This window comes from Mytilus trossulus, chromosome 2, assembly GCF_036588685.1.
Source record: "Mytilus trossulus isolate FHL-02 chromosome 2, PNRI_Mtr1.1.1.hap1, whole genome shotgun sequence".
NCBI lineage: Eukaryota > Metazoa > Mollusca > Bivalvia > Mytilida > Mytilidae > Mytilus > Mytilus trossulus.
In genome coordinates this window covers 49,729,489-49,741,546 of record NC_086374.1, presented here as the reverse complement: position 1 = coordinate 49,741,546, position 12,058 = coordinate 49,729,489, and the positions used below count along the sequence as shown (strand labels likewise).

The following is a 12,058-nucleotide window of genomic DNA, read 5'->3' as shown; positions in this document are numbered from 1 at the left end:
ATACGATAAAATAAAAATTCTAAACATGTTTCCGCTCACATCCCACCCAAATACCTGACGACGACTCATGCTGAATTGAAGTTTAAATGAAAACTACAATTTTTAAATACTAAATCTATTTCGATTTACACAATTGAAAAAAATCTGCACACAAAAAAATTAATACGCATGCTGTTTGTTGATGTTCATATTTTTAAAGGCACTGTTTTTTTGACCGGCTCCGGTAAAATAGCCTCTGTGAAGCTATTGTACCGGCTCCTGTAAAATAGCGATTTATATTGAGTTATGGTTTTTGCCGGTTTTAAGAGTAATAAAAAGTATATATCTCGAGGTATATATACATATTTTAAAAAAAATAGTAACAAATATATGAATAAATAAAATATCTTTATTTGCAAAACATACAAAAACCAATTTTGGTTGTGGCAAATACATTGACAAACAAACATAATGAAACATAATGAAAACTCGACAATATTATAAGAAATATGAAAAAAACAGTTACTGTTCTCCTTTCCTCAGTTCTAATGACTCTTTAATAAAAGAAACAACTGCTTTTACATCATTTGGTGTTGATGGATTGAGTATTATCACGAGTTTATCAGTAAAATTAATTGTATTAAAATTTACATATTTTTGTATATAATATTTTAGAAAGATTTCTCTTATATTTTTATTTATTTTACAGTTGAAGAAAAAATGAAATTCATCGTCTAAGATATTACATATTTTACATTTTCTTTCATTTCGTGGTATTTTGGTATATCGTCCAGTTTCTATGAAGAGACAATGATCGCTTATTCTAAATTTGGTTAACATTTTTCCTGTCTCTTTACTTGGGTGTGATAGGTAGTATTGCATTTGGTTATTTATATTAGATTTAAGAAATTTATATAGATATATTTTATTATTTTCATTTAAGTTATTTATTTTATCATCAATAAGAGTTTGATAATAGTTGATATAACTTTTTTTTTTAATTGGGGTTTTAACATTTTAGTCTGTTTTAAAGTTTTAGTTTCCTCAATAAGTTTAATGTCAATATGTATATCTTGTGACACATTTTTTGCAAAAGTATACCAAGAGTATGTTCCCTTGGTATCTCAAATTTTAGTTAATTTAAAGGCTTCATTAAGAAGTGGGTTTAGATTTTCATTATTTAATCTAGATAGTTTAGTTTAAACATATTTATTTATAGTGGATTGGGGAAACAAGTTTTGCAACTTATATTAATCCCTTTCCACTTTGCGGGTGCGAGTGCTGCCTTGTAGCGGCATTAGCCTACTCTTTTTCGAAATCTACAAGGGTGTCTTTAACGTGCAAGAGATATGGCCCTCTCTTAACACGGGTCAGCCATTTATCGTCCCCGTCCGACGGACTATCATCGTTTCCTCAAGACCATAGTCGCGAATGGTGCCAAGGGAGAGCCGAAAATTGAGTTCCTGAAATTTTCATCCCAAACGGGAATCGAACCAGGAACCTTTGTGTTAGTAGTCCGATGCACTAACCACTACACCACGGCTCTCTTATCTAGATAGGTACATCATAGTTTGGGTTTTTATGAAAGTTTCTAATGGCAAAAGTCCTAGTTCATTTCTAACAGCTAGATTTGTTGAGCTTCTTTTTGTCCCCAGTACTTGTTTCATAAAATGTAGCTGGGTTTTTTCTAAAACAGTTTTATCAATAAAATGAATAGCATCTGGTGTTGAGCTATTTTTGTTAGCTCGGAGTTTAGCTCTATAAAATTGAATATAAGTGTCCATATAGCATATTTCACTATTATATGTTAAAATAGGTTTGACCAAAGTTTCAAAACGGTTGCAAGACACTCTCACAGGAAGTTGTCCAAAGCCTGATGAGTAAGAGTTAATAGCAAATAAAACTTTTCTTGCTTTTTTTGCAAGATCTGAACTACAACTAGTTAGACTGCCATTAGATGTTATAACACATCCAAGGTATTTATATTCATATACTTTTTCAAGGTATTTTCCTTTAATTTCAAAAAAGGGTTTATTTATTTTACTTGGGTTATTTTGTAGTATCATGGTTTTAGATTTTTTTGTATTAACTGTTAATTGCCATTTATCACAATACTCAGAGAGATTATTTAGAAATATACACGTGAATTAGAAATCTTTAAGCAAATAAGTCTTCTCTAAGACATTCATACAGAGCGTTCATATTAAAATTGATATTCCTCATTTTACAAATGTTTTACTAAGAAGTCTCTAAAACATGTCTTTTTAAAAACATCCTTAAAACCATACATTGATACTTATAATTTTTTTTCTTCAATAGGAAGTCTGTAAAAAAATATATTTCAAAAAAAAGATATAATGCTAATTAGGCAATGCATGCAAACCCGTATGAAAAAAACGACATTCTAATTAAAAACATTTATTAAAATATCCTATTAGTTTTGATGTAAAAAGTAACATTCAACAACCTTAAAAAAAATGCTTTACAAGCGTTACAAAACCAGTGCCTTGCTTTTGGTGCCCATTTTTATGATTTGGAACAAGAAGAAAGCGACATGAGCTGCACATGACACTTGTTTCTTCTGCGTCTGTATCAGTGTTGCGAAAAATGCACATATACATTTTATACATTTTATGCATCTTTCATAGAATAAAATTAATGCTGACAATAGATTTCCATGCATCTTCTGTACAATATTTCTTTATATCAATGTTAATACTTTAATAATATCATGTACCATAGACTAGATTATCATTTGTAAAGTGTCTTTGGTGCTCTGGTTTTCACGAATTTATAGTCCTGACCTCCAATCACTTTTTCATAGTTGCACAGAGTTGTCGTTTCAAAGTGTCTTAAAACCTCATGAGTTTAGCTATAATTCCAGTTTGTTTGATAACAAATTGTCATCTTCCAATTTCGAACGTCTATGTTCAACATTGATTAACATGTGTACATGTAATAAAATGATTGCAGTTCACTTCGAGTGAATACATCAGACCAGGAATGCAAGGCGGAAAAAAGAGTAGTTGACATCTAGCCACACATATCATTGGTGCATAAATGTTTTCAGTAAGAAGTCTCTAAAAGCATGTTTTTTATAAACATTGTTTAAAGCATACATACGTGATACTGTTCTTTAATATAGGAAGTCTGTAAAGAATCTATATCAAAATATTTCAGTATTTCACAGTCTGATTAAAATTTGAAATAGGACTGGCAAAATTGCAAAACGCTAAAAAAAAATCACTATTTTGTTTGAGCTGTCAAAATAGCGACAATGAGGCTATTTTGCAGGCTTTTGCTAAATAGCACATTCAGTGGCGGATCCAGGGGTGAATCACTTTTTTGGGACGATAAATGCATATGAATGGGGACATATTCTTTGGAACCCCTTTGTCCTGGGTTTGGACTCCCTATTTTTTAAATTGCTGGATCTGCTCCTGACATAAGAGAATGTTTTTATACTGCCTTTTTAAAATAAAAAAAACCATACTTTATTAAATTGCTCACTTATTTAAGAAAAAAGACTCGAATGCAGATCACCTTTATATTTTCCTTTAGATGCTTTCTTTTGAATGTAGAAAGCTTCTGTTGAAGTTTGGTAAAAATCCAGGAGGGTTTATGAATCTAATAAATGTTTTGAAAACTTAAATTGCAAACACTATGGAAAAAAAAACGTTTTTAAGTCCATTTATAAGTATATATACGGAAAACCAGATAATTATATGGTTTTACAAAATTTCCTTCTATAAACTAGCTTTTGGTCAAAATTAAACCAGCTTCTGTCCAAGTTTGGTACACATCCGGGATAGTTTAAGAAAGGAATTTTAAAATTGTTTGAAAACTTTAACCAGAGTGAATGTAAAGTGAACTGGCAGACAAACTATAAGTTCATTTATGAGTAAAATAGGAATAAACAGAATTTATCAGTGTAGGTAACCATTTATTGACGCTTAAAGTCAATCTAATTAAAATATAAATCTCTGATTTTGTTATACTACTCATGTACACCTTTTCCTCATTACAGGGATTTGGTTGACAATCTTTCTTGGTTAGTTCATTAATTTTCCTAAAATCAATGCAAAATCTAATACTTTGATCTTTCTTTGTGGTGACCATGACAACAAAGACTAGATACCAAGTCATGTGAATCTTTCTCTATAACCTCTTAATCTGGCAGTCTGTATAGTTTTAGTTTAATTGGTTTTGCGTTCCATGTATTTATTTGATGATTATCTATTTCGGTATATCAAATATCAGATAGGATTTTTGAGAGAAAAACCCATCTTGAGAAGAACATAAAAACTTCTTGACCTCCTTATCCTCCAAATATTTTCGTCTTTTATCTTATACACCCTTTCAATGATAAAGAATGTCTGCTTAATTCCACAACCAGTGCACTCAACACTTGGAAATTTTCAGATGTTGATTTTGGTTGAAGTTTCTGTTCCTTTTGATTTAATACTGTCCCTCTTTTGCTGAGGTGGATTAATATTGTTATAACATTTACCATTAGTATTACTCCTCCTAATGACTTGAACTTCATTTTGTAAGTTTCTTATACATTATGCAAGTTCTTTTATTTCACTATCATCTTACTATTATAAGGGTCCCATGCATCAGTTGTTCTCACAAAACCCCTCTTTTGTGTCTGTCATTCTCATATATGATAAAGCTACTTCAAGTTAGGGATACTCAAGCTATTAACCAAAAATAATTTGAGTATGACAAAAAGATGGGAAAAGTACAAACAATGTGATAACTATGCTCCCAAACATTTTTCTAGAGTATAAAAAGTATTGACAAGAATTCCAGGACTGTAACAGTATGATAAAAAAAAATCTTTATCTGTATTTTATCAATGTATAACTGCAAAATAAATCTTGATAACATTTAGTTACAGATCAAGTAAAAGGATTTGTCCCAACCCCTTTTTGGCAAGGCACAACAAAGTAGTAAAATTAACTATTGTAATTTTTTTAATTATTATAATCATATAAAAACAATAAAATACAACCAGTCAAATCTAATTGATGATATTTTCGAACCATAACACATGTTGGTAATCATGGTTTCACTTTTTCATATCATTAAAATTCTGCCATAAGAAAAGTTGGGAACATTTTTCAATTGCAAAACTATCAATGTCATTTTTGTCAAATCTATAATGAAAATTCAATTAATATTCGATCAAAGCTTTTTTCTCTCCGATAAACATCTTTTACTTTATAGTTGCTTATATGCATTATAGGATTCCTATGGACTATGGTACATGTATTATCATATATAATACGGAGCTTTCAAAGTAACTGATTTTGGCAATACTTTCTGAATGTGATTATTCAAATACATAACTAAAAACAATGCAAACATTGAAAATCAAGACTTAAATATTGATAAAGTAATAAAACATTAAATCTACTTTTCTGAACTGTAAAAATAGGCAATCATTATTTACGACTAGAATTGGTAATACTCGAGTATATAGACTAGAATTGATAATACTAGAGTAAATAAACATAAAAGGTTATAAAAAATTACATAATCTGCAGAATTTTCACATTAATGTTTAAAAGATTATTAGTTTGCAAAAAAAGAACTACATGTATTTGTTATTTCATTCTTATGAAGAAAACAATATCTTAAATATGTCCAACTTAAATGAAAATTAGATCCATTTAAATGGTTTATTTTCCTTTAGCCCATTTGAACATTGTGTGTGTTTCCAAACTTAAAAATTTAGTTATATTTTTCCTTCTATTGCTTTACAAATAGTTTTCTATATATTTTAATCAATCTATAAATACATTTATCAGTGAAAGACCTTTACCTTATCAAGTAATATTACACAAATAAATAAGCAATTTATTCACATTAAGTAATAATATGTAAGACAATAAAAAAATTCGATTCCTTTAAAGCTAGTCAAAATTAAATGCTGATTTAGGTGTAATTCACAAATACTGTTTCTGTAAACACTAAATTGATAAAATTGATGAATGCTATTATAATATATTTTGATTTACATTGCTCCTTTAACATATAATAATAATTGATTGATTTTTTTTTATATTTAATGCAATTTTCAGTACTCATATTTATATTGATGCAGCCAGTTTTTTAGTGGTAAAAGAATCTTGAGAAAGAGAATCACAGACCTTCAAACAAACATCCTGTTACACTGTTAAAAAAAGATAACATTATATTAAAATGTTAACATAGTATTACACTGTCTAGATGACATTAAATCAACTTGTTCAGAGAACATAATACATATTACATTGATAACATAACACAATATTACACTGTTCATATAATGCCCTTTTTCCTTTTGGGTCCTTCATTTATCATCACCAATAAAAATAAAACAGTGAAACTTTACTTAAATGAGTATTCTTTATGTGCAACAGACTAGGTTAATTCATGGACTAGAATATAATAAACTGTTGAAGCAAAGATATGTCTGATTTTTTTGAAATTTTGATACATGTAGTATAACCCAAATGTTGAAATTAAAACTGCAATAATTTAACATGTAAACTATGCAGTCAATGAAACACTAAAGGTGAAGTACTACAGTCTAAACTAAGATTTACTGGTAGTGAACAAAACTTAACTTTAAAAGTATTAAGATTTCTTTTAACAAATAAACTTGGGCCAGCTGAAGGAAGCCTCTGAGTGCGGGAATTTCTCGTTACTTTGAAGACCTGTTGGTGACCTTCTGCTGCTGTTTTTTCTATGGTCAGGTTGTTGTCTCTTTGATACATTCCCCATTTCCATTCTCAATTTTATTTGGTAAACTGTTATATCTTCGGACAATAAAATCAATCAGATTATTATGCAAATACTATATATAAATCACTAGACATCATGCAAAGCCATTCCAATAAATTTAATTCAGTATAATTTGGTCATTAATAAAAAACTATTACATGTAAAATTAAACCAATTTTCTAACGTACTTTCAATCATTAATCTCAGATAATTTCTATATAATATGAGTATTATTTATATGCAACTGACTAGATAAATTTATGGACTAAAATATCAATATTGACTAGACAAATTTTCAATAATTTTAAGTAAAACATTGTGACTAATGATTATCAGAATTAAACAGATCACATGACATTTTATATTTTGATTAAATGGGGAAAGCAATTACACTCATTATTCATAATTGGAAAGAACTGTTATTAAAACAGAATATGTATAATTCCTCCACGTTACAGGATCAATTCATTGATACTTATGCTTTTACCAATTATTGAAAAGTTGAATAATAAAACATTTTAAATTATGCACATACTTTTTATCAATAATGACAGAAAGTTATAGAATCATATATAAAATAAACAACTACACAACCTTTGACCTTAGTGGTTAAAAAAATTAGTATGAAAAAATATATATTGAATAACATTTGTAAAATACAACATATATATAATATATATAAAACGTTTTGATATGTGCTCTTGATTGCTTGGAATGTAATTTAAAATAAACACAATTATGGTGAACAAAATCCCAACCCCCTTTCTAATATCATTTTTTTTTAAGTGAAATCTTTATTCATTAACTTATGCATTTTTGACGCTAAAATATTAAATGTTAAATAATTAAATTTGTTTTGAACATGTCTACTAACTGGTTTTGTCAAAGTTTGCAAATCAGCCTTTTGCAAAAAAGTACTTCTATGAACATTTAAAATCGTACTTTATCAATACCCATTGGTATCCCAGGAGTTATTATATCATAGATGTACAATTTGTAAAACTCTAATGTTAATTAAACATTAAACTATTTTATTCAGTATTTTTTTTATCTCAAAAGTTGCAAATCAATTGAAAAATTTCAAGTTTTCAAAACAAGAACTATGTACAAGGTTATATCAACAATTGTGTCTCACTACAACTATTTACAACTTAATTATGGAGGAAAACAAACAATTTCGATATAAATGCATAGCTTTAGGAATGTTATAATTCATAATTTCAAACATCTAATGGAAGTAAAGGAAAATGTCTACAAGAATGCTGATATGGCAAGCTCCTGCTATAAAGATTAATATAAAAAATACAATATATAATAAGGCTCCAACACTATCCATAAATTGCTTTTGATTTTCAAAACATAATTTAAAATGAAAGACTTAGATAGTCAAACTGTAATTAGAGCCACATTAGCTTTCATATCTTATGTCAATTCCAAGAGATTCTGTCTCCAAATATAATAAAGACATGTAAAAAAATATAAAAAATTATGAAAAATTACATGTAAAATATACAAAAAAGGTAGTGTTTATTGTCTTTTAATAAAAGTGTTAAAAAAGACTAGAATAATTTGATAATTGACTGCTATGTTTTGACTTATAACCAGTAAGTAATGGACATCAATAAAGAACCAATCAGTAGAAAGACGGACATGTAAACTGCATCTCCTCCAGCTCTGAACTCTGTTAATGTCTGGTCAATAGCTACATTGGAGCCACCTACAATTATTATAAATATAAATAATTTTCTTTTTTAAACTAACTGTATGTAAAAATATGATAATGGTATATATAAATATGATAGCAACACAAGTAAAACAAAAAGAAATGTATGTAAATGAACTGTATAGGTTCAGATGAGCCAGTGTTGCTCACCTGATATTTATGCACAATCCAATGAGTAGTCATATTGATCATATTAGACAATTGGAAATAACTTGTAATTATTGACGTCAGTTTTAAAATAAACAGTATATCTGTAAATATATAGAGAAAAGAAGAATGTGTCCATAGTTCACAGATGCCCCACTCGCACTATCATTTTCTATGTTCAGTGGACCGTGAAATTGGGGTAAAAACTCTAATTTGGTATTAAAATTAGAAAGATCATATCATAGGGAACATGTGTACTAAGTTTCTCATTGATTGTACTTCAACCTCATCAAAATTGTCCAAAAACTGTAACCTGAAGCGGGACAGACAATTAACAAACTGAAGGACGAACGGACAAACACATAATGCCCATAAATGGGGTATAAAAATCATTTTGACCTATCAATGTGCAAAAAGAAGTGTTTTAAGATTTTACATGCATGTCATCTGGGAAAACAAACAGTTTGATATGTTACCAGATATTGACCTATCTGAACCTTTACCTGTCAATGTGAAATAAAGTGTGATAGACTTTTTGCCTTCTCCACCATCACTCATTGCAGCCACTCTAACTGCATAAATAATTCCTTTCTTCAAATTGGTTAAGATATAAGAAGTAACCAGTCCATCAGTGTCAATTTCTTCTGCCGATCTAAAGTGTTCATTTGAAGGCCAAAGATACAACTAAAAGATACAATTATATGTATAAAGATCATGTTACATGTATATTTTTATTCATTGTACACATGATATTCTATATCAATGTTTTAATTGATCATAAACATATAATTTATGAGATTGAAACTCTTTCAAAGGCCATATTATTGATTCAAAAATATTATAATGATCTCTACTTATTTTTTTCACTTCTTTTTTAAGTACTGATATATTCCATGTTTTTATTTTTTTTTCATTTTTCAGATTTTTTTCTAAATACATAATACATTTAATATCAGGCTTTTCAATAAATATTTAACCAATGATTTTTTCCTGATATGTTTTAATCCCTTTATACGATAATTGAAAGTATCAAATGGCAATCAAGGTAATATTTTGGGCATAAAATTGATTGATATACTAATATTGAGAATGTGGAATTATTTATACTTTTGTTATACACTTACATCTATGAAGCTCAAAAATATGAAAATATACCAGTTTACGATTTCTTGATTAAGAATTGCAGTATATAAGTAAACCAATCATAGATACCAGAATAAATTTCAAACATGTTTGGTCCTTTTGAGAAATTAGAATTTAATTTGTGCAATAACTCTTTTCCACTAAAGGGCAATGTAATATAAAGAGATCTCTATTAGATGCCAATCTCTCTTGTATTAAAGTCTCTAGTTAAATTGGTTGAAATATTCAAATGGTATTGTATTCATAATATTCTCTATAAGTTCATACATCTTACCATGTAAAATGAACAAGAAATGTATATAAATATATAAGATTAAAACGTACCCTATAATTTGCAATAGTTGCTTCATCAAATTCAATCAAAATACCTCTCCATCTGACTACAACTGATGTTGCTGAATGGGAGTATACTGCTACTTCTGTTGGATATAATCTTGATGCTGTAAAATTAATGAGAGTTTAACTTACATATACAATTTATTAATTCTTGACCTATAATTGTTTACATTTTACTAACTGTGATTTGGATGGAGAGTTGTTTCATTGGCACTCATACCACATCTTCTTATTTCTATTCAAATCATTTTCAAGTTTAATAATAATCAAAGTTCTAACAAATGTTATCTATTACTTATATACTGAGAGCAATCTGCTGTTTTCATTCATTGTTAGTATAGTTTTCAATTCAGTCATGAATATTTACAAGCTGCATCTTAAAGCACTAGTATTTTACATACCAAAATGCAGTGTTTCCTGTTTGTAGGAGTCACTGACAGGTCCAAGGCCAGCTGTGTTATACACTTGAATTTGAAACCAGAAGTTAGAATCTGCCCATAGACCAATACACACAGCAGATCCCATCTGTCCTGGGAAGCGTATATATGTCTTGTACAATGGTTCTATATCATCATCGGAATAGTAGTTTATCTGAAATTTAAAACGTATATATATGTCTTGTACAATGGTTCAATATCATCATCAGAATAGTAGTTTTTCTGAAATTTAAACAAGAATGTGTCCCCAGTGCACGAATGTCCCATCCGCACTATCATTTTCTATGTTCAGTGGACCATAAAAATAGATAAAATCTCTTATTTGGCATTAAAATTATAAAGATCATATCATGCGGAACATGTTTACTAAGTTTCAAGTTGATTGGACTTCAACTTCATCAAAAATTACCTCGTCCAAAATCTTTAACATGAAACAAGACTTAACAAATAGAAGGACGAACAGACGAACGAACAAACAGACCAGAAAACATAATGCCCATAAATTTGGGCATTAAAAAAGAGTCACATGCAGGAACCATTTTGGGATAGAGAAAAGTTCCCATTTTATACCTTGAACTAGAGGCTCTCAAGAGCCTGTATTGCTCACCCTGATTCTACCTGGGTTTTTAAAATGATATAAATAAAAGATAAAATTTGGCTACAAAGTAACAAACCTTGGCCAGCACCTTATTAAAAAATGAACATTTATGCTATGTTTGGTTTTATTCAATTCAGTGGTTCTCTAAAAGAAGACATTTGTATGAATTTCCCATAGGGTCCTATGTTAAACTAAGTCCCCACTGGCGGTCATCTTTGATGATGGATCGGCCCAAAGTTACAACACTTGTTCAGCACCTCATAAGGAACATTCATGCCATGTTTGGTTTCATTCCATTCAGTGGTTCTCTAAAAGAAGTCATTTGTATGCATTTTCCATAGGGTCCTATGTTAAACTAAGTCCGTAGCTGGCGGCCATCTTGGATGATGGATCGGCTACAAAGTAACAACACTTAGTCAGCACCTCATAAGGAACATTCATGCCATGTTTGGTTTCATTCCATTCAGTGGTTCTCTAAAAGAAGTCATTTGTATGCATTTTCCATAGGGTCCTATGTTAAACTAAGTCCCTAACTGGCGGCCATCTTGGATGATGGATCAGCTACAAAGTAACAACACTTAGTCAGCATCTTTTAAGGAACATTCATGCCATGTTTGGTGTCATTCCATTCTGTGGTTTTCTAAAAGAAGTCATTTGTATGCATTTCCCATAGGGTCCTATGTTAAACTAAGTCCCCCGCTGGCGACCATCTTGGATGATGGATCGCCTACAAAGTAGCAACTCTTGGTCAGCACCTCATAAGGAACATTCATGCCATGTTTGGTTTCATTTCATTTAGTGGTTCTCTAAAAGAAGTCATTTGTATATATTTCCCATAGGGTCCTATGTTAAACTAAGTCCCCTGCTGGCGGCCATCTTGAATGATGGATTGGCTACAAAGTAACAACACTTTGTCAGCAC

General features: G+C 29.6%; 1 protein-coding gene across 3 annotated transcripts in view; it reads right to left on the bottom strand.

Moving 5' to 3' along the window:
* Positions 1–4,940: 4,940 nt before the first annotated feature.
* The window catches only part of LOC134707480 (contactin-like), a 32,837-nt gene continuing 25,719 nt past the window's right edge, over positions 4,941–12,058 (bottom strand). For all 3 annotated transcript variants that reach the window (XM_063567241.1, XM_063567242.1, XM_063567243.1), the window contains exons 23-26: positions 10,504–10,693; positions 10,091–10,206; positions 9,127–9,307; positions 4,941–8,470 (exon numbers count right to left, since the gene is read on the bottom strand). In XM_063567241.1, coding sequence (XP_063423311.1) covers positions 8,349–8,470; positions 9,127–9,307; positions 10,091–10,206; positions 10,504–10,693 — 609 coding nt within the window. In that variant the 3' untranslated portion in view covers positions 4,941–8,348. The remainder of the gene's footprint in view (positions 8,471–9,126; positions 9,308–10,090; positions 10,207–10,503; positions 10,694–12,058) is intronic.